This window comes from Rattus norvegicus, chromosome 14, assembly GCF_021556685.1.
Source record: "Rattus norvegicus strain SHRSP/BbbUtx chromosome 14, alternate assembly SHRSP_T2T, whole genome shotgun sequence".
Taxonomy (NCBI): domain Eukaryota; kingdom Metazoa; phylum Chordata; class Mammalia; order Rodentia; family Muridae; genus Rattus; species Rattus norvegicus.
The window spans coordinates 41,544,151-41,571,758 of record NC_141547.1 but is presented as its reverse complement, the minus strand read 5'-3'; the positions used below and the strand labels follow the sequence as shown (position 1 = coordinate 41,571,758).

At 43.6% G+C, this 27,608-nt stretch overlaps 1 protein-coding gene across 52 annotated transcripts in view; it reads left to right on the top strand.

The window, feature by feature from the left end:
- Positions 1-27,608, top strand: part of Limch1 (LIM and calponin homology domains 1) — a 312,252-nt gene that overhangs the window by 200,070 nt on the left and 84,574 nt on the right. For 43 of the 52 annotated variants that reach the window (XM_087583019.1, XM_087583015.1, XM_087583013.1 and 40 more), the window contains 4 exon segments: positions 14,200-14,306; positions 19,003-19,033; positions 20,502-20,612; positions 27,209-27,404. In XM_087583019.1, coding sequence (XP_087439145.1) covers positions 20,604-20,612; positions 27,209-27,404 — 205 coding nt within the window. In that variant the 5' untranslated portion in view covers positions 14,200-14,306; positions 19,003-19,033; positions 20,502-20,603. 52 annotated transcript variants of the gene reach the window in all.

The window sequence follows — 27,608 nt, the reverse complement described above, 5'->3', positions numbered from 1 at the left end:
TTTGGATGACATCTACTTTTTGGCTATTGTGAATGCAAACATCTTCTTCCACATGGCCCTTGGGTTCCACCCTTTCCATTCCTTCATGTGTTTAGAAGTGAAGTCCTTGGGTCGTGGTGCAACCATGCATTCAATTTTTGGAGGAACGACTGAGTTGGTCTCTATAATGTCTACGCCACTTTACATTTCCACCAGAAGAATACAAGAGCATTCTTACCAGGACTTTATTAAAATTGTTTATGTAACTGTTCCAGTGAGTATTTTATTGTGTTCAATTTGCTTTTTACTTTAGTTGCTTATCTGGTGGACACTTGTTTCTACTCACAATGGCTACTTGGTCCTGCTGACACAAGATTTGTGTATTTGGAAGACACCCACAGTGATGTGTTCATTCCATGTTCGGTGTGATAAGTCTTTTGACTCCGCAGTTAAGATTTGATTACAGCGCCAAATTGTTTTTAAACTTTTCTCAAATCGTTTTTAAAATTTTCCCCCATCTTAATTCATTTCATCATGAGGCACTGCCAATCCACAGTAGTCTGTGCGTCACATTTTATCAGTGTTCCTGGTCACCTCTGACAAGTCAGATAGATAACTGCCTGTCATTTGATAGAGAGTGATTGATGACTTAAGCAATTTGATCCTAATATACGTGAAAACCTTTTTTATTCAATCCCCAAAGCATATTTAACAGAATATATTAGGAAACTATTTGCCAGGGTAACATCTTAATGCTTATGCTGAGTTTTAGGGTGAATTTAAGTAGTTTAAGAAACAGTCCAGTACTTTTTCAGAGCATTCGATTTTGTGGCATCTAGACAGCTTTTCCTGATTTGTCTGGACTCCCACTTCTGAGAGCACTGTGGTGCTGACTGGCTGGCTGTCAGGTAGACTTCAGTGCATGGCCCCAAGCCAGGAATCCAGAAAGGCAAAGCAAATCACAGTGCCAAAGGACATGGAGTCTTTAGGATTGGGCACTCTAGATCCTAAATACCCTGTAAAGAATCGCTGTGTGATGAGGAATCGTGCTTGAAAAGGCAGGAGACTTAATTACATATGATTTTATTGTTTCGTTCTATTGCATTTACATTGTTAACTTTGAGAAACTGAGGCAGCGTTATGGCTTAGTAGGTAGACTTCAATATGTTTTGAGAAACCTAAGTTTGATTAGTTTTGCTTGATAGGTTTGCAGTGGTAGTAATAACCAGACATCCTGTTCCCTAAGGACAGAACTTAGGGAGAAAAGTCCATTTCTGACCCACTCTGTGAGTGAAGCTTAGTGTTCCTGCGCCAGTTTCCCACTGAAGTCATCTTTCTTGGAAACAGTGTCTCGCCTACTTCTCTTCATTTACTGAACGGATTTAGGATCTTGTCTGCCCAATCTCTTCAACCATCGTGGTGGAGAATTTTAGTCTGTGCAAACCTACAGGAACCTTTCCCTGGCATATTCTTCTAATGCAATTGAAAAGCAACAACAACAACAAAACAGTGTGCCTCCTTGTAAGGTAACCAACTACTTCAGTTGGGAACTGCAATGAGGACCAACAAACCAGCAGCCAAAACAGGCAGATGAGATGAGAGTACAAGTCCCCAAATCACAAAGCCCTGGTTTCCTGCTGCTTCAAAGGGTCACCCGTGTGCCTACTTCAAGCCCACGTGGAATGTCATTCCCACGTCACAGCCATACGATATAGGGACTCCTGCTGCTGTGTGTCACAGTTGGGTGAGTGACACTGTGCTCAGTTGTGCTCAACTCTGTAATCCACAAATACTTATTTCTTCTGGGTTTCTCTCATTGACAAATAAGAATCCAGCCCTTAAGGTGAACCTTACTGCTCAGAGCACTTCACATGTTACGTTTCACACAGAACATACGCAACGAATTGATTTAAGTGTCCGTGTGTAAAACTAAATGAAAGTTAATATGACTTACGTTCTGGCTCTCTAATCCTCCCCCCAGCCAAGGTGTGTACATCTTGCTGCTGTCGTGGAAAGGGGTATTAACAGATTGTTTCAAAACGCCTTAGGATATCCCATTTCGGTTTTTAAATGAAAATGTGGATGTGGAACCTGAGGTGAGTGGTGAGGACAATGTCATCTATGAGAGAGAAGACAGTGAAAGATGCCTGAGAGATGAGAAGAGAGACAGGGAGCTGACCAGATGCCTACGATTGCCAACTGCGTCTATTGGGTCCACCGCAGTGGGAGCTCATGCATTCGTAGCTTCTCTGGATCCAGAACAGCACTGTTAAGTCCAGTAGCATGGAGAGCTGCATGCAAGGGGTTTAGAGCTGTCAGTAACCAATGCCCCACTCAGCCCCAAGCTGAGATCTAAGCACGGGAGTCAGGCAGAGAACAGACTATCAGCACCACTGCCCCTGGAGCACACCGGAGCGTGTAGATGTGGAGCCGCCGCCGGGTGTGTTTGCTGATCCTCAATCTTGAATTAAACAGATCCAGCCAGCCATTCCTGCCATAGCTGGACATCCACAGGCATCCCCCACAGAGAGGCCTCTACCACATGGTAGAGACAAACAGAATACACATGTCCTACAGACAGGCTGTCTGCCATGGAGAGGACATCCCAAACTAGCTGGGCTGGGTGTGTGCCCCATTTCTTCTCTTGAAGCGACTCGGGGGAGGAGGATGAGGGGCCAGGAGTATTACATTAGCCAACATCCCTCTATGTAGACTGGTTCCTCTTCTAGTACAGACAAGAGAAGCCTGGTTTAGCCCACATGCCTGACTGTTTGCTTCCATTTGTACAGTTTCCTTTTCCTGCTCTCTGTGCTATGTTAAAATATTGGAGCCAGGCAATGGAGTTGAACTGGATACCCAAGGAAAGCAACTGGGGAGAGGGAAATGGGGGGAGGGGAGAGAGAAAGAGAGAGAGAGAGAGAGAGAGAGAGAGAGAGAGAGAGAGAGAGAGAGCCTTGTGAAGGAGAAAGACTGAGATGCCCAGGAGTAGGGAGAGCTGGTGCGAAGGAAGAGGACTTGAGTCCGAATCCCCGAGGCAGGGCTGATTAATGACAGCTTGGAAACTCAGAGTGCCGATGGAGATGGCCTCACTGGACCTCAGACATGCCAGGTAGAAAAGTGCCATGGCCTAGGCACTGCTCTCTCCCACAGCTGAGCCTAGATGCTTCCTAGAACAATACCTGATACACATTTAGGAAGCACTCAATAAAAAGGTGGGCTTTGTAGTGTCCTAAGAGTTGGAAGAGAAAGGCCATGCCAAGACTATTGTGTGCTGTTACATAAGAAAGAAAAGGACATAATGCACTTACAATGGAAATGTTTGGCACACACCAGTAATACAATAAGTGGCTTCCATATGATCCTTATTTCTAGTAATTGGGTAAAAACTGTTGAATCGTCAATGAATGGATTATCTGATTAGAAGGACATTACTGATTTTTTGAGAAGTTCAAGACAACAATGGGGTAAAAATCAAGTTACCGACGTCAGGAGGTTAGTGTGGAATAAAGGCAATTAAGCCATCCTACAGACACACTTGGGGGACATTTAGCTGCTCCCCCTCTCCTGTGCACATGTGCAGTTCACTCCTAGGCCTCTGTATTAGTCAGTGCCTCACAGTTGAACCTCAAACCAATTGATGTTCCCAGGGAGAGGTGGTTCTTTGAGTGAAGAGTGTGTTCTGAGTCAAACCCTGTGTTCTTCAGCTTCCTCTTGTTCCTTCAGATGATTTCGGTGGCTACAACGTTGGCATCACCAAAAATCTCTCCCATCGCATCACTGGTTCTTGGACCACTTATCTTTTCTCCTCTCCTTGCTTCTGAGTTACTTCTCCACAAGGTCTTTGAAGAGGTTCTTTGGTGGACCTTCTTCCTGACCAATGAGTCTCTCCCACTGAACCCTACATATTTGTCTAAGATACAGGTAGGGCTCCAAGACAACACATGAGCTGGCTTAGGTCCCCACCACCTAGGGGTTGTCAAGGACTTCCTTAGCTTTGCCACCAGTCAGACTCTTCTCCCCTCTCCACTTCTGCTTTTCCTTCTGAACTCTGCCATGCTTTCGCTCACCTCCCATCCATGTTTTTTTTTTCTTTTACTTCAACAAGTCACCCAGATGCCACCTTTCTGCTTCAATTCCCTAGACTCTTCCAGGTGTGGTAGGCTGCCCTTTCCTCTCAGTGCAAGGACTGGTATCCTCGTTAAGTGCTCCTGGAAAATGAAAATGCATTGACAGTCTAGCGAGTGTTGGTTGTTTTTGGACCCCAGCCAATCCCAGGAGTTAGACTGAAGCCCGTGCAGACTGGGCAGTAACTGAGAACACAGCAGATGCAGGAAACCCCTGTGTTCTATTAATTATGGAATAAGTTCCTGGAGGTGTTTTGGTAATGTATTCCTTACGTTTTGAACTTCTTAATTGGGTTTCTGTTGAGTGGAGTTTGCTTCAGAGGTAGGAAATCTAATCAAAAAAAGGGCACATTTTACAAAAGGTTTTCATAAGTAGGGTAGAAAAGTAACATTAATCTTGGCTGCTGATTTTTCTAACAAGACCTGGTCTTCTCTGATATATTTCCAGATCTTTTTGCGTTATCCTATTGCTTATTAAAGTTTTATAGCAAACATGTATTATAGACAGTATATTCACATGATAAATCCACCACAGGCTATCACAGTTTACGTTTTTATAGTTTCTATCTTACAGAAACTGAAAGCCGCAGAGATGCATTTATGTATTGCATTTTAAATACCTGGCCATAGTGAGTTTGTCGGAAGCCTCCGTGTGCTTGCATTTCCCCTGAGTTGCAAATCATGTTGATCTTTCTCTATTTGAGTAAAAGATAAACCCAAGGAAAGGGGTCCACTAATGACCGGGTGCCCATGTCATGGCCAGAAAACCACTTGCCCCTTATGGTTGCTCAAGGAGACTGAGGAAGTGAAAAGCTGTAGGTTTCTTGTTTGCCTTCTGAAGAAGAGACCAGCAAGAGATGTGGATGAGACTGTGGAATGTTCTCCAGGGACTACGTTGAGTGCCTCGTTGGCCCCTCCATCCTGAAACACTGCCAAGGGCAAAGCAAGCCTCTTCTGTGGACAGAGACTGAGCCAGCAGCAATGAACATCAGACACCTGTGTGTGTCCTCACTGCAGGGTTTTGTTCCATCGTGTAATTAATACCCAACACATCCACTTTGGCTTAAGTAGGCTTTTCTAGACTGAAACTGGGACGAAAGGTTCAAGGACTTATTTCTGTGTAATAATTATAAATGACGACTAGCATACAGGCAACCACATTGCACATGTCCTCTCCATGTATTAGCCTGCTCCTAAGTTCAAGGTTGCCTGTAGAAGTCAAGTTGATGACTAACCATGAGCAAATGCTCTCCCACGTGTAGGCTATGCACAGTTTCTCTCTTCTTAGACATATAAACCATTCCTCATTTCATCTTTAGTCCTTTCTTGACCTGAGTGGACAAAAAATGTCCTAATGATGCCTTCAATATACAGAGACCTCACTTATCTACAATCTAAAACCCCCAGTGGATGCCTGAAACCTCAGTTGGTACCAAACCCAGTCCATACCAGCCCCCCGACCCAACACACAGAATCATGGTTGAATCCAAACTATCTTCCACAAGCTTATGCTTTGAACCTAACTGGTGGTACTGTTTCTTGAGGCTGTGGACCCTTTGGACGATGGAACCTCTCTGATGCGAAGATCAGTAGTAAGAGGCAGGCCTTTGAAAGGTATGGGCCTGCCATTGATTCTTCGCTCCCTGGCCTACTTGAATGTCAACAGCTTCTACCTCATACTCCTGCTATCATGAACCCCATGGCTTCTCTACCCCGATGTACTGAGGTCTCTGAAACCATGAGTCGAAGTAAATCTTCCTCCTTTAATTTGTATGTCAGATGGTCTCTCATAGTGACACAAATGTAACTGACACACATGTATACCAATGGTGAGTTCAATATATAAAATAGTAATATATCTATAACAATTAATAGTAAATAATTATGACAATAAACTATAATGAAATTGTCAGTACTGTTACGCTTCTGCTTTGAGGGCCATCATTAAGATAAGGTTTACTTAAACTTGTGGTGGCTCTCCAATTGGTCGGATAAACAAGATGGCTACAGAGTAGCTGACGTAGTGTATACAGCAAGAATACACTGGACAAAGACATAACTCACATCTTAGGCAGGATGGAGTGGCATAGTATAACACTTTATCACATTATCGAGAACAGCATACAAAGTAAGATGTATGAATTATTTACTTCTGGAATTTTCCCTTTTATACTTTCAGACCATAGTTGCCTGTGGGAGTAATTGAAACCTTGGAAAGCAAGCCTAAAGATAAGGGGTAGCTACTGTAGTGAATGCCTGGCATATGCTGGGATGTTGGGCTCTGCCTTTAATGTATGTTTCCTGTAATTCTGACTTCCACATCTGCAAGGTTGATAGCACTCCACAGATTAGAGATGTGAAGATCAGAAAGGCTGAGAAGTCTAACCAAGAACACATAGCCAGAATCCAGAGGGGGCTGTGGTTTTAACTGAAGTCCTTCTCACTGAAAAACTGTCATGCCGTGTGCTTTAGTGTGTGCTCTTTCGTTACCACTGGCTAATTTGATACAAGACCTCTATTTATTTATTTATTTATTTATTTATTTATTTATTTATTTATTTATTTATTATGTGTGTGTGTGAGTGTATCTATGTGTGTCTGTGTGTGTATGTGTGTGTGTGTCTGTGTGTATGGTGTGTGTATCTGTGTGTGTGTCTATGGGTATGTGTGTGTGTGTCTGTGTGTGCGTATCTGTGTGTGTGTCTGTGTGTGTGTCTGTATCTGTGTGTGTGTGTCTGTGTGTGTGTCTGTATCTGTGTGTGTGTCTGTGTGTGTCTGTGTCTGTGTGTGTGTCTGTATCTGTGTGTGTGTCTGTGTGTGTATGTATTGTGTGTCTGTGTGTGTGTGTATTGTGTGTCTGTGTGTGTGGTGTGTGCATCTGTGTGTGTGTCTGTGGGTGTGTGTATCTCTGTGTGTGTGTCTGTGTGTGCATATCTGTGTGTGTGTGTGTGTGTGTGTGTGTGTGTTTGTGTGTATGTAGCTCAGAGAACAACTTGTAGGAGTCTGATCTCTCCTTCCATCACACAGGTCCCTGGAATCAAGTCGATCAAAATCATCAAGCTGTCAGCAAGAGCCTTCACCCACTCAGCTAGCTTTCCTCTCTTTATATGAATTTTGAAAGAAATGTAAATATGTAAAGGATTTGGAAGATTGAGGAATAGTTTGTTTTATTCACCATTAAAAATATCTAGAAGGCTGCTTGGCACACTATGTTTAAATATTTAAATGAATGTTTATTACCTGTAATAGACAACTACACTGTGGGATTAGGGGCTATCCTGTGGTTAGGACTATCCTGAGCTGGGCCATCTTAGAGTGGGAAGAGAAGGGACAGAGATCTAAAACCTTCAGAGCAAGCGTTACCAGAAATGTGGAAGTTCAGGCCTCTAGTAAGGCCCTGAAACGAGTTTCCAGTCACCAGACCAGCTCACAGGTCAGTGGGATGGGAGTGCACCAAGGCCTAACCAAGAAGTTACTGCATGGTAGTTACACAAACTGGTTCAGAGCCATGTATTAATTCCAGCCTCGTGAAAGTGGGCTCTTTGGGGAAGTCTGTGTTTAACTGAGACTCTTATGTCCCTTCCGGTCTGTCAAGAGTTACCTTCTGTCAGTAGCCCCTGGTTGTGACCCCAGTGGCTTTTCAAGCATCCACTCAGAGGTAACAGCTTTTCTCCCTTCAATTTTGCAGAGTTGATTCTATGGATAGAGTCCTAGCTGAATCTACATTTATAAACTTGAAAGCTTTCTCCACATATTTCTTGGTGGGGAAAAAAACTTCAGGAAAACACATTAGAATATTAAGTGAATGACTGAATGGTCTTCAACCGAGACATGGTGAACTGAATATCACTTGTAGGGCAAACCCTGCCCGGAGTCTGCCTGTGTAAGCGTCATGTATTGGAATACAAATGCGTGCTTTTACATGTATACTTCCCAGTTACAACAGCAGGACTGAATTACTTTTTAAGAGTCTACCATAATATCCACAAGGTCAAAGAAATGTATGATCGTGCCCTTTAAAAAAAATGTTTTCTGACCCCATCTACACTCACCAATTCTTAATAGTTTGCTGTTTGAATTATTCCTCTGTCTAAACACAGAAAACACGCACAGTCTCCCTGTTCCTGTTTTATACCCTCATAACCTCCTTCTTTCTGCACGTGTGCACACAGACGTACAGACACAATTTTATCTGAGCCACTTAGAGGTGGTGTTGTAGATGTAATAACACCCTTAAATAACCCCAATGTATGCCTAAAAATAAGACATCCACTCACTACTTAAATTTCACTACATAGGCTTATTCGCTTTTCCTTCTAGAGGCTGGACTTCAGTTAAGGCTTGTACATTACGATTGGGCAGCATATATCTTGCTTACTAGAGTTTTTTCATAGCAATGATTTTTTTTCAAGTCCCTAAAAACCAGTCCCAAAGATTACCAAGTCTCAGTAGCATCATTAGCTCTGAGTAAGTGAGCCCTACATCTAAAAGTCACGGTAGTAGACCTGTGTCTCCCGTTTCTCAGATGGGATTGAGACAGCTGCGTGGTTTAGTTCTGAACTTGGGCTACTAAGAGGTGGGCTTTGCTCGAAATTGTAATGTGGAACCGTCTCCATGTGTAGGAAAGGCAGGATGAGAAAGGACGGGATGCCTCCTGCGTAATTAAGAACACCGTCCTTCCTGCCTGCTCCTGTAGCTGGCCTCTGTTAGCTCTTGGCTGGGTAGCTCTTCCTTCTGGCTTTGCATCTGCCTGGGGCTTGGCTCTTCTCCAGCATCATTAGGTTACAGCAAGGAGTTGGAGACAGACCTGCAGTTATTTAAATCCTCCAGCCCGGATTGTTCCTGCTGGCTGCCATACAGAGCTTGTATGTTTGCAGGCTGTGCGCTGAATAGTGTGCTGTGTTCCAGGGAGCTTGTGTGCATCTGGGAATGTGCATCGGGAGAACACCTTCTTGTTTGTACTCACAATTCAGGGTGCCACAGTCCTACGGGACTGCGTGGAGGTCAGAGGCCTGTCCTTTACTGCAGTCACTGATAATCTGTAGAGAGTACCAACTCACTTTCTTACTCTCCTGAGAGGTACTCGCTTCAATCCAAAAGACACTCAGATGCTCAATGAAGCCCAGTTGCCATCTGTACTGGTCACTGTCTTGTTTGCAGTTGCCTTCTGCAGTAAAGAGTTTGTTTACTCCTCTGAGATGTGGAGTGCAGAGGTGTGACCTAGTTTGAACATGGCTGCCTCAGAGCCAGTGGTGGCTTTAAGAGTTTTGGAGCCAAAAAGAATGGGAGAGAGACAGAAAGAGAAAGGACAGAGAGAGGGAAGAAAGGGAAGGACACATAAAGGGAGGGAGGGAGGGAGGGAGGGAGGGAGGGAGAAACTTGTGTTCTGGTGAGAGGCAAAGCAGGAAAGAGAAAAATGGAGAGAGGGAGGGTGGTATGGAGAGAAGGAGGGAGAGATGGAAAGAAGGAAGGGGTTTCAGGATGGATGAATAGTTATAAACAGCTAGAAACTAGAGAGGTGGGAAAAGGAATTGCTACTTGGGGGCTTAGAGTTTGTTCCTCTGGAGAACATCTGCTCTGTGCCTCAACTGCCCATCTGGGAAATGGAGACAGTGTTGCCTGATCCATGTGGTTGATGATAAACGATATGTCCCGCTGCTTAGAGAGAACAGGGCGAGCTGGGGCTACAAATGTTCCATCAGTGTTACACATGCCTCAGGAAACCCACCCAGCCAGTCTTCTCTTTGCCAAAGCAGTCACTGATCTGGAACCTGCTCTCTTGACTTGAGTAATTAAAATTTGAAAGTCGAAGCCTGTGAGAAAAGAATTTGCTGGTGCATTTCGAGTCTCACTTTGACAAAGTACTTTCCCAGTTTCCAAAACAACTCCAGCAATTTTTAGGTAATAAATGCTTGGGCTAATGGCTCCTTTCCATCATCTCTCCTTGCTTTTCCAACAATCATTTATGTAAAAGCACCAGTTAAGACTCCTCACGTGCCATGTCTCTCTGGCTGCCCCTCCCACTACAGTGGGAATTCCTAAGTTCTAGCACATTGGCTCTCAACCTTCCTAAAGCTTCGACCCTTTAATACAGTTTTTCATGTTGTAGTGACCCCCAGCCACAAAATTATTTTCACTATTACTTCATAATTGTAATTTTTCTACTGTTATGAATTGTCATGTAAACATTTGAGGAAATGGAGGTTTGCCAAAGGAGTCATGAGCCAAAGATGAAGAACCTCTCCTCTAGGGAATAGGCTTCTGAGTTTTGCTTTCTGGGAATTCCCATGGCCTAATTTGAGGAAAGGTGCATGTTCTGAGACTGGGAGAGATCTGGAAGAAAGCAAATGGGTTGGTGTGTTGACAAACTCAAGTTCTCTGAGAAATAGAAATGCTTGTGTGGACACACACACACACACACACACACACACACACACACACACACACACACACCTGAAAAAGGAATTGAAAAGAAATCCAAAATAATTTATTTAGCAAACGAAAACTAAAATCTTAAGGCAAAGTAACTTTATAAAAGGAAAGATGAATTTAAAGTCATTCCCTAGACAGTCATGGTGGCTCGTGTTTGTAATATCATCACTTGGGAGGCTAAGGCAGGAGGATTACTACAAGTTCAAGTCTGGAGTGGCCTACATAGGGAGTTCAAGACTGGGTTGGGTCATAGAATATGATCCTGTCCCAAAATATAAAACGAAAGTAATTGGTTAATTTAATAACAGGATGGTCCAAGTATAAATAGAAAACTCTGGGTCCTTTAAAAGGGACTTAGTGTATTTCTTACCATTTTATCCTTCCTTGATTTATTTATTCCTAGGACAAAATTTTGTAGTGAAAAAAATATTGTTGGGAAAATGAAAACTCAGGAGTTAGGCGTGAGCTACTACATTTAATTATTTAAACAGTGGAAAGTGACTAAAGAAGAGAATGCCAGGAGCCAGACAGCACCAGATATGCTGTGGCAAGTGCACAGTTGGCCAAAAGAGGCCATGTGCAGCGTGGTACAGGGCTCGTGAACAGTGTCACTTCCTGCCTCCACAGGAAGCCCAGACTCTCGTCTAAGACAGAAAACACACTAGGAGGAAGGTGTCTCAGCTTTAGAAGAGGCTGCCCTGTCTCCTCACTGATCTCCCAGCTGATATCTCGTAAATCTTTTCAGCATACCATTGACATCCTTCTAGCCCCCCATCTCAACCAGCTCCTTCCAGTTGCCACCTGCGGTCTCAGACTTCCATCTGCTGACCCCTGCAGCCTTATCTGTAAGACTCTCTGAGATCAGTTCCACTCCCCGTAGCCCCACTACCCTTTGGTACTGACCTCGAATTCCATGCTTGGATCTATCAGACATACCCCACTGTTTGCAACCTGAGTCTTTTGCTGATTGCAACCTTGAACCACTGCATAATTGTTCTAGGCTGGAGATCGCTCATCTGTCAGTTGAGCATAGGGAAGGCAGTAATATTACTAATAAACTAATGTATTAGGTGCAGCCCTTAGGCTATAGAAAGGTCAACAACTTTCTACAATTGTTCTTTAGGGCCCAAGCATGTAATTTTTTTATTGCCACACCAAAAATTACCATTACTATCTCAGAGCAATACCCATTGATTACCTCACATTGTCTATAGATTAGATGCTCAGATAGGTGGTCCCAGGCTCTTTACTCAGAATATCACAGGGCTGAGACCAAGATGCTCTTTCCAGGTGCCAGTAGGGCTGAGACCCTGTGCATCTTCCAGGCCTATCCTAAGCTCGTGGCAGTTAACAGAATTCAAGCTTCTGCAGGTGTGGTATTCAGGGCCAGCGGGAACTCTTAGGTCACCTTCTGTTTAAAAGATCCCTATTAATATCACTGCCAATCAGATAATCTTTCTCTCGGATTGTTTAATGCCATACCCTTATCAGGGTTATGGGTTTCACTTGTTCTCGAGGGGAGATTACTTAGGGTGTGTACATCTGGAGATGGGATTCTTGGGGGCCTGAGAGTCCTGCCTACACACTGGGTAATTAAAAGAACTATCTTTGCCATTCTCTTTGAATGCCTGGTATGAACTTGGAAATCCCCATGCTGAGTTTCAGCGTTTAGAACAGTTTTCTTCGGCATCTTTTGCATTGGTGTGACTCCTGGAACTGACATTCCTTATTCTCTTGGGTTTTCATTGTTTTTTGTTTTGGGCGTTGTTGTTGTTGTTGTTGTTGTACCAAACTGATGGAGTCAGTCAGTGCCTTCAGAAGTCTCTCAAGAAGAGGACCATTAGATATTTGCGCAATGCATCTGTTGACCAGTTGTCCTGGGGGCCTCAAAGGATGACCCACAATTTGTATTACCTTTAAGAACCGTTCATTTACTCCTAAGACCCCTAACAGATGGGGAGCCCAAGTAGAACCCTCCTTAATCATGAGTGAGATTGCCAGCCAATCCTGCTCCTCTTCCAGTTCAAAGTCAATCTGTGCCTGCCAGGGAATGTTCTCCTGAGGAGGGATTTTGCACTGTTTTCTTTCCTCTCATTTTCCTTCCCAAACAAGTTTAGACTTCTTCTTCTTCTTCTTCTTCTTCTTCTTCTTCTTCTTCTTCTTCTTCTTCTTCTTCTTCTTCTTCTTCTTCTTCTTCTTCTTCTTCTTCTCCTTCTCCTTCTCCTTCTCCTTCTCCTTCTCCTTCTCCTTCTCCTTCTCTTCTTCCTCTTCCTCCTCCTCATTTCTCCTCTTCTTCCTCTTTGTTCTCCTCTTCCTCCTCCTCCTCCTCTTCTTCCTTCTTCTTTTACTAGCAAGCAAAGTAGCGGGTTTCATCATCTCTTCATGCATACCACTATACCTTGTGCCTATCCTACCTCACTCTTCTCCCATGCCCTTCAACCTACTGTTCCCTTCCTCCCTGCGAACAGTGGAGCAAGAATAATGGAATAAATGTTGCAAGAAAGAAATGGGGGTTGCGGGAACTGGGTTTTTTATCTTTTAATTTATCTTACATTTCAGTAAAACAGTATTTTCTGTGAAAGCCCATAGTGAATTATGAAGGGTGTAAAATTCACAAAGGGTATATTTAAATCGATTAATAAGAAAAATGTGAGAACACCTTAGGCAACAAAACAGTTTTCTAGTTTAACAGTGTCTTGTTTTGTGTGTGTACTGTGCGTCTGTGTACTTTTCTATTGCTGTTATAAGACAGTGTGACCAACAAAACTTATAAAAGAAAGTGTCTAATTAGGCTTATAGTTTCAGAGGGTTAGAGTTCATGCTGGCAGTGCAAAGGCGTGGATGCAGTAATGGCTGGGAGCTCACATCTTGACCCACAAACTGGAGGCAGAGAAAACACACAGGGAATGGTGGGAGTCTTTTGAAGCTTTCAAGCCCACCTTTGGTGGCACACTTCCTCCAACAAAGTCACACCTCCTACTCCTTCCCAAGCAGTTCCACCACTAGGGACTAATCATGGAAATAGATGAGCCTATGGAGACCAATCTCATTCAAATGAACATACTGTCCATCTTATTTTTTTGACACAAAGTTTCTTATTGAAACTGACGCCTCTCGGTGACACAAGCTAGCCAGCAAGTACTAGGACTTCTTCTGCCTCCAGCTTCCTAGTGCTGGGGTTTCAGGCATGTGCTGTCAAGCCTGTTTTTTTCCTTCAGTGCTAGGGATCAGAATTCAGGTCTCCATACTTGCTTAGCAAGCACTCTACCAACTAAACCATTCCCTACCCAACTCTAATTATATTTTTTAAGTATCTATTGATACTAAGTTCTAAGCAACTAGGCATGGGCAAAGGACTGAGAAGCAATAGTTGGCTTTTAAAAGTAAGGTTCCTTAAGATGCTAAGTCCCCTTTGTAGCAACGTTTGTTTACAAATGTATCAACCAAAAGGAAAAGTTGAATTTGGCGATGGCTAACTAGGGTTTAGAAATCCGAAGTGTCCATTTATTCTGGTATTTCCTAATTGCCATTTTGTTGGGTGACACACCATGATTTAGATGTGATTTTAGCATCCATGATGGCTGGCACACTAACTATTAACAAAGTGGGATTGACTCACACAGATAATCTAAAATAATGCTTGGGTTTCTTTTCTTCCTTCTAGGACAACACCATCTTATTCTTGAGAGGCTGTAAAGAGCTTGGCCTTAAAGAATCTCAACTCTTTGACCCAAGTGACCTCCAGGATACTTCCAACAGGGTCACTGTCAAGTGAGTAAGCCTGATTTGTATTTAAAGGAAACCCTTGGTGTTTTGATTTGCACTTTTGGGAGGATGTTGTAAATTCTAAGAGGTAAAAGATTAGGTATACCCAATAAAATGAAATTGTGCAGGCAAAAATCAAGCATTTACAACCCGGTGTCCTGCCTCTGTGTGCAGAACCCCAATTCTAAGCTGATATAATTTTTCAAATACACATAGAACCAGAATTTTAGAAAATGTTAAGTGAGTTTTAGCAGTGAGGCTACAGAGAAATATGTACAAAATCTGTGTGCCTTAGACAACATCCCTTTTATTGGCTCCGACGGGGCAGTTGAATAGGCTCTTGGCAGACTGCACAGGAGGTGAACAGATTGTGCACGTTGTTGATGATGAAGAGAAGGCATTGATGGTGGTAAGCTGGCTCCTTCATTTACATTTGTAGCCATTTCCACGAATGTGACAGTGATTAAGCTTTTCAGAGATGGATCATTGGCCTTTTGGCCATTTCTGCCTGTATCTATTTAGTGAACCATAATTGGGGCCAAAGAATTCTTGCGATAGAATGAGTTTCTGAACAAAGAGATCGCTCATGACCAGATAAGAAGATTCATCCTTATAAGATGGCAAAAATAGGTTGTCTGTAGCCTGGGGATTGTGCAGAACCTCTAATGTCATAGAACACATTTGTCATTTTATTCAAACAGTATGTAGTGTGAATATGGTTGAGCAAAAAGCTGGAGTCTGTCCTGTGGCTGGAGACGGCACAGTGCTTAAGAGGAGGAAACACTCTGGAAGATCCCAGTTTGGTTCCCAGCACCCACATTAGACAACTTAGAACCTCCTATAAGTCCAGCCCCAGAGGACCTGTCTCTCTTTTAGCCTCCATGGGCTACCTCCATTCATGACTCATGCCCATATACTAACATACACATATACACAATTTTAAAAAATACACCTTTTGTAAAGCATCTAAAAGTAGCATAGGGTGTGGTAGCATAGCCTGTAGCCTCGGTGCCTAGGCAGCAGAGGCAGGAGGATCTCTCTACAAGACCAAGGCCAGCCTGGTCTATGTAGTGCAAACACCAGGCAAACCGGGCTCCACGAGGGCAGCCCTGTTACAAATAAAAACAATAACAACAAAACCCGTAAGCTGAATTGAATAGAGGGGATCTGCAGTTTGATAATTTGGGGCAGTGCCATTTGATCTTAGAAGAACAGAAGGAAGAGGAGCCACAGTTCAGAGCTGTCCTTTTCCTTCTGTTTCCGGGTCTTGGTTTTTTAATTATAATGATGGGAAACTTGAAACTACTGAAGGAAGGAAGGAAGAGAGTTTACAGTGGGTTCTGGGATTCATGACTGGGAACAAGGAGAGTCAGCCATGACTGATGAGGTGAAGTTATGTCTGTGTTTTTAAATGGACCATTAGCAGTTCTCATGGAAAGTGAATGTAAGTGAAAAAAATAACAAAAGTTACAATGTTGCACTAGAGAAGCCACCACAGGGCTCAGGATAAGCATCACATGCTCCATTTGTTACTGAACTAAATCTTAACTCTGTGAAGTTCTTATTCATTTTGGGAAATGATTTTAGGTTCTGTCTAAACTCACATTTCTAGTCTCACCTGCTTGGCAAGTGACCAGAAACACGAGCAACTGTGCATTGCCGTAGGTAATAGTGAGTCACACACTCACTGGGAAGCGTGAAGGGAAGTTTAGTCTGGCGGTTTCCTCTAGCGCTTTTTGTTGTCGTCGTCATCGTCGTCGTCGTCGTCATCATCTTCATCCACTTTTGGCTATCTTTAAACAATAAATTACCAGAGCAGGAGAATTCAGAGGCCAGTTGGTTTCAGAATCCAAAACAGACACTCAAATCTTCTTCATTGTTCGACTGTGACAATCAAGGCATCCAAAATCTGGGTAGAGCCCCAGGTCTGGAGCTCACTAAGTCTCTGGCACCCAGTTCTCAACTACAGAGAGCAACTGGATCAAATAGTCTTCCAGATGTGACTCTAAGTAAAGCTTGGTCATTGCAGACCTGAGGAAGCAAGGCAGTCAACTCCTAAAGAAATACATTAATTCAGAAGCACCAGAAGCAACCCACCAAGAGAAAGTCACATCGTCCAGTCTCAAGTGGTCACAGTCCCTTTGTAGGGCAGCATCTTCCTCTTGTCCTTTGGGTCTTTCCATCCTTGCCTTCTTCTCCTTCCTCTACCTTCCCTTCTTTACCCTTTCCTCTGACCTACCTCACTCTCTGCATTTCTTCTGTTTCTTTCCTTTTTAGATCGCCCTTCACTTGTGCACTGCAATCCTTAGGCACCCCTTTCCCATGTCCTTCCCTTATGTCTCTATACCTTCATCCCTCCACTGAGCAAATAATAAGAGTAGCTACCATGTGTGAAATATTTTCACCTTCCTGGAGAAAAATGCACAAGCAAGACGACCAGGGTCCTCTGTTTATATTGAATTCCCACTGCAGTGTCGAGAACTTAGAAATAAATCATAAGAAAGAAAATAAGCACGGGGAATGAGAGCACAGAGAAGACCATATAAAAGATGGAGATGCGGAAGATCGTGATCTGTCTGGAAGGGGTCAAGGATAGCCCATCTGAAGGGTTTCAGCTGGGGATTTAGGAGAAGACAAGACTGAGACAGGAGCATCGGCTGTGGGAAGATTTGCTGGCAAGTTGGAGGAAAAGCAAGAAAAGGTCAAGGAAGAGGAACCCATTGATGCCTGAAAGAAATGGCCAAGAACCCAGTGAGGTCGGAGGGTCATGCTGAAGCGCAAGCGTGGTGGTAACAGCCATCCACAGGCAATGGGGATGCTGAACTTGGAATTGTTAGGCACAGAGATTGTTTCACTGGGTTGGCATTTAGAAAACCATAAAGAATTTATACTAAAATTACGTCACAAATTAACTTGTGGAGCTTAGGAGGGCATTGCTTCTGGCTTTAGCAAGAATGTCGGAGTGCAGTGTGGGATAAGCTGTCAGCGTCACCATGTTTTCACAGGTGATTCTGCTTTAATTTGGTGCTAGTCTGGGACGAGTTTTTAAAGTGTTGGCTTTGCTGCTCAAATAGACCCAAACACCACCATTGTAATTCTGTGGCTTCCCTTCTGGAGTTGACCAGCTTACAACAGAAAAGGAGAGTATCGCTTTACATGAGTTAGTAGAACAGCACGGAGCTATAGAATAATCGATAGATGCCACGGGGAAAATTTGCATTTCCTAAAATTGCCTTTGAACAACAACAACAAAAAAAGCCACTCTAGTTTGCAGTGGAGGTCATTTTCCTTACCTTTTTCATCCCAAATTTGACTTGAATAGACAAAAAGGAAAACCTTTTAAGGGGGAAAAGCCTGCAAGTGGTTATATCACTGGCTGTGTAATTGCGTGAACTCTACCTGTAATGTATACCAGACAAGTTGATGGCCACAGAAGCACAGCTCAGAAAGGCACAAAGACCTTCGAGGGAACCAACACAGTTACAGAGAAGTGTGGAGAGCCTGTGGATGGCTCCTAGGGCAGGAGTCTCTCTGAAAAAAGGGGAAGTATTTCCAAGAAATTACTGGTTCTGTGGAAACCACTCCACAAATCTTCTGTGAGGCCCTATGGTATGCCGCATACAATTTTTAGCATTCCCACAATTTCAGCCAGGGAACTTCTATTGTCAATGCAGGAAAAGGCTTGTTTTTCCCTACTCCTTTTGTTCTAAGATATTTTAGATCTTCCTTGGAATTTTTGCATCTTTCTGTTGCTAAATGGAAAAAAAAAAGGCAGATATCTAAGACTAGAATAGCGTGCCATTTTTTTTTCAGGTAAACTCAAAAATACGAGACCATGTTCTTGATCAAATGTAAATTGCGTGGATGTGTGTCCTAACTGAGCCCTGATCCTGAGCCCCTCTTTACAGAACCAGCATTTACTAGTCCTTCCAAAATCAGTCAACTGAAAACTGCCTGCCTTCTCGTCGCGCGTAGTTGGTTACACTAGGCCAGAACTAAGTGATCAAGGTCTGGATGCTCTGAGGCATTCTTGGCTCTTTTGAACCAGGGACTTTCTACTCCCCCACCCCTCACCAAAATAACCAGAGGGGGGAAAAGCTCAACATTCATTTTCCTAATATTTATTTGTCAATATATCCATGGAGTTTTCAAATACCCTTGGAAACACTTTGATATTTCATGGTGTGAATAGTTGGAGCATCTGGTGGTTTTTACTTAGGAAATAAACATTTATGTGCATTGGAGAACACCCATGCATACATTTGGAAATAGCACGCATACTTTTCTGTTTATGGCAGTTTTTTCATTCTAATTTGTAGCCAGAGCAGAAAAAGGGAGAAAAAAAGGTGTTTGGAGAGCATTGCTTCTTATGCATGCATTTTCAACTATAAACAGTCCCAATTTTAAACAGAATTCTCATCTTTTGTATGCTGAAAAGCATCCACCTTTCCAGTATTCTGCACAACTTCAGTCCTACCGGGCCCTGTGTTTTGTTTGTTTTTTTTGATTCTTTGTTGTGTTTTGTTTCTCCACAGTTTTATCCTACAGGTGAAACCACCAGCCATAGCCTTAAAAGTCCAGGACTACTCTTCTGGCTTCCGTTTGATGTGTTTCTTGCAAGTACGTCTTAGAGGTGTTTTAAGGAAAGCCACACCAAGAAACTGCTGTTCTAATAATGTTTTGTTTTTCTTTCTTGACCTAGGAACTTCGATTATAGCAGGAAGCTGAAAAACGTAAGTGTTTTAACTTCTCTGCCCACATTTGTATACTTTTGACTTTAGTTGTCCAAGGTTGACATTGAGCTAAATTCAGTGGATTTGATAGGCCTTAGATTGTTTCTTAGGAAAAAAGTATATGCACTTTTATAGAATAGTTGATAACCATGCTGATACTAAAAGTAGCAGATTTGGGGGGGGGGTGTCTCTAAACAGAGTAATGAAGTAAATGAAGGCTTGTATTCTGTGTGCAGTTCATGTCCTTAAAACACACAGTAACAGGTTTCAACTCTAACATTCCATTTCCATTTGTGGTCCAGATGGGATCGCAGTCAGCACACGTTGGTTATGTGATGATTCTAGTTCATGTCCTGACATTTGGGATTGTCCGTTCTCTGGGAATTTATTTGTAAGAACTCAGTTACTAAAAGACCTTCTGGAAGTTTTGAAGGATCATGATGTAAGAGTTTCCCACAGAGGTAAAAAACTGAATTGCATCATAGTACTCATGCACACAGCTCTGCTTTGGGCCCATGGCCAGCTGGCCCCATATGCCTATATCCCCTTATCCAGAGTCTCTGGCCCACCCTGGGGAAGGTAGTGCACTAAGTTCTTCCCAGCAAAAATACAGAATGTGAACATGAAAGCTCTCGCTCAGGCTTCCAATCCTGTAATTCAGCTAAGGAGCACATTATTAGCCAATGATATTTTTTCCCTGAGTCAAAGTAAAGAACATTTGTGCTTTTATGGATGATTCTTCGGAAAGAAAGCACTAAGCTAATGCAGGATAGTAACCTCAGACCATTGGATATTCATAAACATTCTTCAGCATCCAAGCTGGTTTAATTGATAGCAACTGTGTCAAGGCTAAAATTTCTCCATCTCAGATCCATGGGAATGTGGCGGCACTTTGAGGCAAGAGACCAGCGTGTCTCACTCTGTGCGTTTCTGTCTTCTGACTTCACTTAGATGTACTGTGTTGATCCTGTGCCCAGAAGCACTCATTAACCTTTATCACTCCTTTAGGATAACTGCCATCCATTCTGACAGGTTCTCTATGCACACACAAGTGGAAATCAAGGGGCTTCGAAAGCACGCATCTCAAATGGGGCTGACAGCCTCCTGCATTGCTTGTCTGGGTAAAGACTCCAAAGAGTTTGTGGGAAAACCACCGCCTGACGAGAATGTCATCTCGGAGGATTTATTTCCCCGTCTTGCTCACTCAGAGATCACTTTCTCACAACCTCCTTTTTTTCTTAGAGCTGGAGACTTATTTCACTGAATCGTGTGTCTGGGTCGACCGAGACAGCACTGGGTTCTCATTACCATGCTCTCAAATGAAGGGATTCAGCTCTGGTTTTCTCAAGTCAGGGCTGCCGAGTTGTTCTTTCCTGCTTTGCAGTTCCTGGGGCGACACTGAGCCTCATGTTGAAAACCATTCTTCAGGACAGATCTTCTCACTCCTGTGCATTCTTTTGTTCCACAGGTGTTGGTGACCATTTACTGGCTGGGGAAAGCTGCAAATAGCTGCACATCCTACAGTGGAACCACACTGAACCTGAAGGAGTTCGAAGGACTGTTGGCTCAGATGCGAAAGGTAACTTGGCTTTCCTTCCTCATCCCCTGAGTGCTGGACAAAGTGGGAAGGCAACACGTTTTTAAAATTGTTGCTGTTCTGCAGTTGGAGACGCTCACTGGGGAAGAGCACTTGATTTTCTTCCAGAGAACCTGAGTTCGATTCTTAGCACCTACCATCAGTAACTCTAGTCCTGAGGGATACGATGTCCTCTCTGACCATTGTGGGCATATATACAGAGAAAACACTCATTCACATAAACTATTTAAAGTCTTTGATAAGATGATAATGATTATGGTGGTGTGTTGGGGAACTGTACTCACCCAACATATGTGCTCAAGAAAAGAGCCATTTGTCTCGTCCCATACCATCTTTGTCTCCTGACTGTCGCAGCACTTCAAGGTCTGGATCCTACATTCTTTGGAGAATGGAAGACCTGAGCTGGCTCCTGCTGTAATTTCAAGAGAGAGTCCATTATGTTGGCGTATGGCTTGGCACAGCACGGAGCTCAGAGCCTGTGCACTTCAGGAAGTGAGGCTTGAATTAAACAGTGTGATGTCATACAAAAGCAAACAGTTGCTCTGCTCTTTCAGCCAAAGGTTGCCATGCTTGCCTGTTAGGTGTGGATAAGGTGATGCCAGCCATGTCCTTGCCTAAGCTCCCACTCGAGACAGGATCTGAGATGTCAGAAGTACTCCTACTGTGTGTGACTGATGACCATTGTATCTGAGTCATCCGGACACTCGAAAACTGGTTTTGAAGCTTGATGTGTTTATTTGACCAAGTATTTAATTGCATATCATTAAAAACTCGGTTTGTTTGCTTGTGGAAAAGATTGGTGGAAGGTGAGAATTTGTTAAAGAAACAGTGGGATGCTTTGTATGGACTTGTCTTTTAAAGGCTCAGCAGTACAGTTAACCCATTTGCACAGGAGAGTCCCCGGTGAGCAGCTGGAAGGCTCATCCGTATATTTTGGCCAAGGCCATTTTAGAGCACAAATAATCGAGGCTGGTTATTACTTGCTTTTCTACTACACAGAATGAATCCACTAACAAGACTCATTGAAAGATATTCAAAGGGCCATCAAGGTGGCTCAGTGACTTAAGGTGCTGCCACCAAACCTTATGACCTGAGTACCATCCCTGAGACCCACAGTGTGGAAAGAGAGAACTGACTCCCACAAGTTGTCCCCAAACCTCCACATGCATATGCTCAAATAACAGAGAGAGATGGAGGGGGAGAGAGATGGAATAAATATTTTCAGGATATTCAGAACGTTATGACTTTTAATTTTGAAAGCAAGAATTTGTTTCAACTTTCTAATAAATTGCTCACTTTTCCTTAAAACAGTGGTTCTCAAGCTGTGAGACTCTGGGCTCTCCAAATGCTGGCAGTATTTTATGTATGGTCGGTGTTCTATCATGGTCTCACTTATGATTGAGTTCGATGGCAAACTGAAAAAAAAACCTCAAAATAAAACCTGAGAGGAGTGTTTTACTTCTTCTCATATGAGTGAGATTTAGGTGTGAGCAAAGCAAGCAATCCAGAGCTGGTGCGGGAACTCTCCACCTGGGTGATGCCAGAAAGCCCAGGCCTTTGTATCTATCCCCCGCATCACTATCCTCAACCCACGCCTTCTCCCTGCGGCCTCAAGCTAGCTCCTCAGACTTTTCTAGATGACATGTGCCATTCAAGACAAGAGGAAGCAGGTACGGGAAGGGCCCATTCTTTGAGCACACCTTTTGAAAATTCAACACTGCTGCATCCTGCTGTGCTTTGATTGTCACCTATAAAACTCACGCTGGACCTTAACTGCTATGGCGGTGACAGGAGATGTGCTATTTGGCCACAGGGAGTACTCTCTCACAAATGGATTGAGGCTCTGGTCCTCAGAGCAGGGGTTTCTATCCCCACGACCAGGGGTTTCTATCCCCACCCTATTACCAAGGCAGCCTCTCAGTGTGCATGCACTCTGTAGGTAGCGACTGGCTTCTGCCATGTTATAGAGACCTTTATGCCAGCACCTTGATATTGGATTTACCGGACTTCAGAACTTCAATAAGTACATTCTCTTAAATGCACCTTGTCTGTGGCATTCTGTTATAGCAGCAGAGAATGGGCGATTACAGCTTCCAGCTCACGTCTCATTATTTTGATGTAGGTCACATATTCATATCCATCTGTGACTCAAGACTAGGAAACGAAAGGCTTTATTTCAGATATTTAAAAAATCTTACTAGACGAGAAGTAGACAGATTTAGTGGGTTCCTCTGTACATAGATGAATAAATTTGAAATTAAATTTGTGTCTTTCTTAAAGGGAACCAATTAGAAAATTTTGATATTCATTTTTTCTAGTGGAAAATGTGCACAAAACCAATCACTATAGGGTATTTCTTGTACACTTAACATATAGAGAGCCCTTAACAAAGAGTCTTGCACACTCAGTAGTGTGACACCGAGCTTCAATATATCAGGGAAGACCTCTGGAAGGAAGGGTGTCCAAGATAAACAAAGGGATTTGCTACAAGAACCATGCCATGGAAGCAGGCATTTAGTCTCCAGGGTTGTGAACAATGCAGGTTACTTCTCCATGCCCTTCGCTCATCGTTCCTCATTGGGATTCCTTCTCCTTCCTGCAAGCCAGTCAACCCTCATAAAGGGAAGTGGCCAAGTGCACCTCCAGGGAAGATGCTCCTAGTTCTTCTGTGAAAGCTAGGGAAGCATTTCCTCCAGCCCCATAGGTATAATTCGAAGGAATGGCTGTCCTGTTCCTACACCAGTCATTGTGACTTGGGGTCGCATGGAGTGTCCACCCCATTCCTGTCCCTAGAGGTGAGAGCACCAATAGAAGAAAGAGATAAAGTGGGGTGGGATGACTGGCAAACAAATGCAAGAGAAATAAATGTACAAAATAGCCACCAGCATACTCATCCCTCAACTCAGTATCTAAGAAACCTTTTTAGCAAGTAACTTATTGTAAGTAACCTTTTTCTGTTTATCTCTGGTCTTCCCTATCAGAACACAGGTTCCTACACATGGGGTGTCTGTTGATTTATTTTTATGGTGCTATGTCCCCAGGGCTAGAATACTACCTAGAAGGTACTTGGGCAATATCAGTAGAATGAATTGCTTCCACAACCAGTGTGATGAGTGAGGATTGGGCTATCACGCTGGGGGAGCTAAACCTCAGACATGTTGGAGCAGTGCTCAGCCACCCCGTAAATCACACAGCAAGGGGGAAACTGCTGAGCTGTCCAGAGAAGGCATCTGGAGTGTCTTAGATACCATCAGTCATCCGCAGGCTCTTACTGCCTCACATGAGTGATCACAGAGGGACTAAGAAGAAGGGGGATTAGTGAAAGAAGCCTAGAGCTCTTGGAGGCTAGCAGCTGCTCATTCCTGTAGGGACACCCTTTCACAGAGGCATGAGCACTTACTACACTACATTGCATTCCTGTCAGTCTATCCTACTGACCCTTGAGAGCTCCATGGAAGATGGGAGCAACAGGGCTCCAAGATAAAGGCAGACAATTCGGTTAGAGCCCATGAAGGATGTTTGTTGGTTTATATTTTCTACCCTTCTCCAACGCCTCACTGTATAGCACTCAAAAAAAGAAAGAGGGGGAGGGAGGGAGGGAGGGAAGGGGAAGGGGGAGAAGGGCAAGGCAAGGCAAGGCAAGGCACGGTGACTTAATTGAAATCAGTAAAACTTCAAGTCCAGGCGATAGCCACCATGTTTTTATTTTAGGCTAACAAGTCAGCCTATTGTTTTACCTGTAGGGGTCCTGGGAGGCCATCTTGGTGAGCGATGGCCACCATGATCTGCTTTCTACTTTTCCAACTGTCCATGCCATTTTTTCCCCAATGAGGATTCAATCTTGGCTCACTACATAGTCGTGAACATGGTGAACTTTCTATTTTTCCTCCCCCATGAGCATCAGGGAGAAAGCTGCTGAGGTTCCAAGATGCTCCTCCATCAAGGGAAGCCTTTCTGATTTATTTTCTTGAAATTTCAGTTTTGCCACGCTGCACCAAGCAGGCCGAAAGCATGTCAATTCCAACCGTAAGCATTAGCCTTACCTATCCTGAATGTCTGTCTTTGTGAGGCATCTAGACAGAGAAAGAGCAAACCAGTGTATGGAGGGCGGTGTCTTTATAAATACTGTATACTTTCTATGTTAAAATGTGCATGGCTCGTTGAAGAACTAGTAGTTAACAGCATTGCTGATATCTTTTAAACCATTATCATGCATCATGCCCTGTTCTGAATACTTTCCATATATTTCAAGTTTAATTGTCCCAGAAGTCCTGTTGGATGGCTGTCACTGCTAAGCCCCATTTTGTAGATGAAGAACCATGAGGTGTCATGAGCAGCCACACAGCTGGCAAGATTTAAACCTAATCATTATAGCTTCTGAAGCTGAGCTTTTAACCATGACCCTAACCTGCATCACTCTGTGATGCTTCTACTTCAGTGATTCTGTCAGAAGCAGCGTTAACTCAGAGGCATAATAACCCAGATTGGCAGCATGGACCATGCAAGGAGGCTGGCAGCATCCAGTCCTGAGCCATCTTGTCAAAGAGATGAACAGTTTCAGGTTTTATTTTTATGTATTTACCATTTACTGTGTGACTTCAGTTAAAGTGACTCTCTGGGTCTTTTTTTCCCTATAAAATAGGGATGCTGTTAACATGATATGCAAAATCATTGCCCAGATATATAGTAAGCGTTCAATAAAAGTTAACTTCGTATTTTCAGCCATTTGGTAGATGAGTAATTTAACAATAATAACTTCTGTTCCCTAAGAAGCTAAATTCGAGTTTCTGTCTAATTCAGGTCTACATTTTTCAGTGAGTCATGAGTTCTTTTTTAACTTCTCGGTTCTGGGTTTTGTTCCAGAATCTGGTTAACTTTTGACCTGCAAGTAAACAACCTTAATTTCCATAACTGGCATTTCTGCCTTCCTAGCACAGCAGTTCTCAACTTAGGGGTCGTGACCCCTTTGGAGGCTGAATGATCCTTTCACAGGGGTCACATATCAGATATCCTGGGCATCAGATATTTACATTATGACTCATTACAGTAGCAACATTACAGTTATAAAGAAGCAATGACATAATGGTGGGGGTATCTCCTCAACATGAGGAGGGTTGAAGCACCAGGAAGGCTGAGAATCACTGCTTTATAGCATCTGTTGCTGGACTTACCCAGGCACTTGACAACCTATAGTTGGGGAGCATTAATCAGCTGGGGGCTGCAGGGTTGGTGTTCCTCCCAGCCCTGCCCACTCTTTCCTCCTGGTGGTAAACCTGAGTGTGCCTTGTGAATTGCAGTCATTCTAGACCCAATGACCATTTCCCTGAGATTTGAGATGGATCAAAAGACACACACACACACACACACACACACACACACACACACACACACACACACACACACACCTCTGTAATTGCCAGAAGCAGCCAGCAAAGACACTTCCTGCAAGGACAACATCTCCCAGGGCCACCTCAGACAGAACAGACCAGCTTCACAAACTGCAAACATGGAGAACATTGATGGAAACATCGGGAATGCAGAGGGGACCTCCGTGTGCATCCCAGGGGAAATCTACGGGGCAGCATTCCGGTCTTTGTCCGTGAGGGTATACTCCTCTGCTGTGTAATCCCCAGTCTTGATTTCTAGTGAGCGTCTCGGGGATATCAAGCGGAGGGTTATCTTTGAGTGACTGGAGTTATTTTTGTTTTCTTCAGCCCGCTCTATTGTAATGAACGTGAAGGCACTGCCGGGAACAAGGCTTTCATTATAATACGAGGGTGAGGATGGCTTTGACTGACCTTTCTTCTGCTGGAGTTTCAGTGTTTTAGTCTGTGCCTCTTGTGCTGGAAAGAATTTATAATCACAGGCTGTCAAAGACAGCCATTGTTCTCCCCACTCTGAACATGTGGGTCAGCCACAAGTGCCTGCAGCTCCCCCAACGCCAGGAGCTGGCGGAGAGAGAGCCTGCCTGGATTCTTCTGTGGCATCAGGAAAAGCATTTTGCATATTTTTCATTGCCTTTTTTTTTTTTTTAACTTTTGCCTCAGAAAGACAGCTCGCTTTCAGAGCAGGAATTTCCCTCCAAGGTAGCAGGAGGTAGAAGCATGCTGCTCTGTGATTTTACAGCTCTCATTCTGCCTGTGTTTGCCAGAGACCATAACCCGGGGCAGTGGCACTGAACTAGGGACTCCTCTGTCCCACAGACATGCGGTTATGGATCCTGAAAGACAGGTCAAAGTTTTTATCTTTTTGTCAATGATCGTTGCATTCTTGTGAATCCAAACTTTGTGATTCTCTGTATTTATCTACTTTTTTTTAAAAAAGCTATAAGATGTGAGTTACTTGGGGATTTTTTTCCAAGTTGTGCATGCTATTCTAATTGAAAGGACGGATCAGAAATAAATGTTGAGGAATTGAATAATCACTGTTGATGATCATTAGTCTCTTATGCTAACTGCTATGACTTTGCCACACAGATTGTCCATGCAAGTATCTTCCCAGACCACTGGAAGCCAGATAGGATATATATATGTATGTTGCAGTCATATCTGAAATTCTTTCGTTTTATTTTGGGACAGGAGACTGATGACATTGAAAGCCCCAAGCGCAGCATCCGAGACAGTGGCTACATCGACTGCTGGGACTCTGAACGCAGTGACTCCCTTTCTCCTCCTCGCCACGGCCGGGATGACTCCTTTGACAGCCTGGATTCTTTTGGCTCCCGCTCCAGGCAGACACCTTCACCAGATGTAGTTCTCAGGGGAAGCAGTGATGGTAAGGTTTGATCTTCAGACACCGAACATCTTGAAATGAATCATTAACAGGAGTTTCAGGATCAAGGGTGGAGAGCTGGGTGCTTGGAAAGGCAAACTCCATTTCCACCTGGCTGGAGCCTGGCGATTCTATAAACTGGTTGAGGGGGGACCTCTGTTGTTTTTTATGGCTTTCAGAATTTTGATTGGCTTTGCCAGGAGCTCA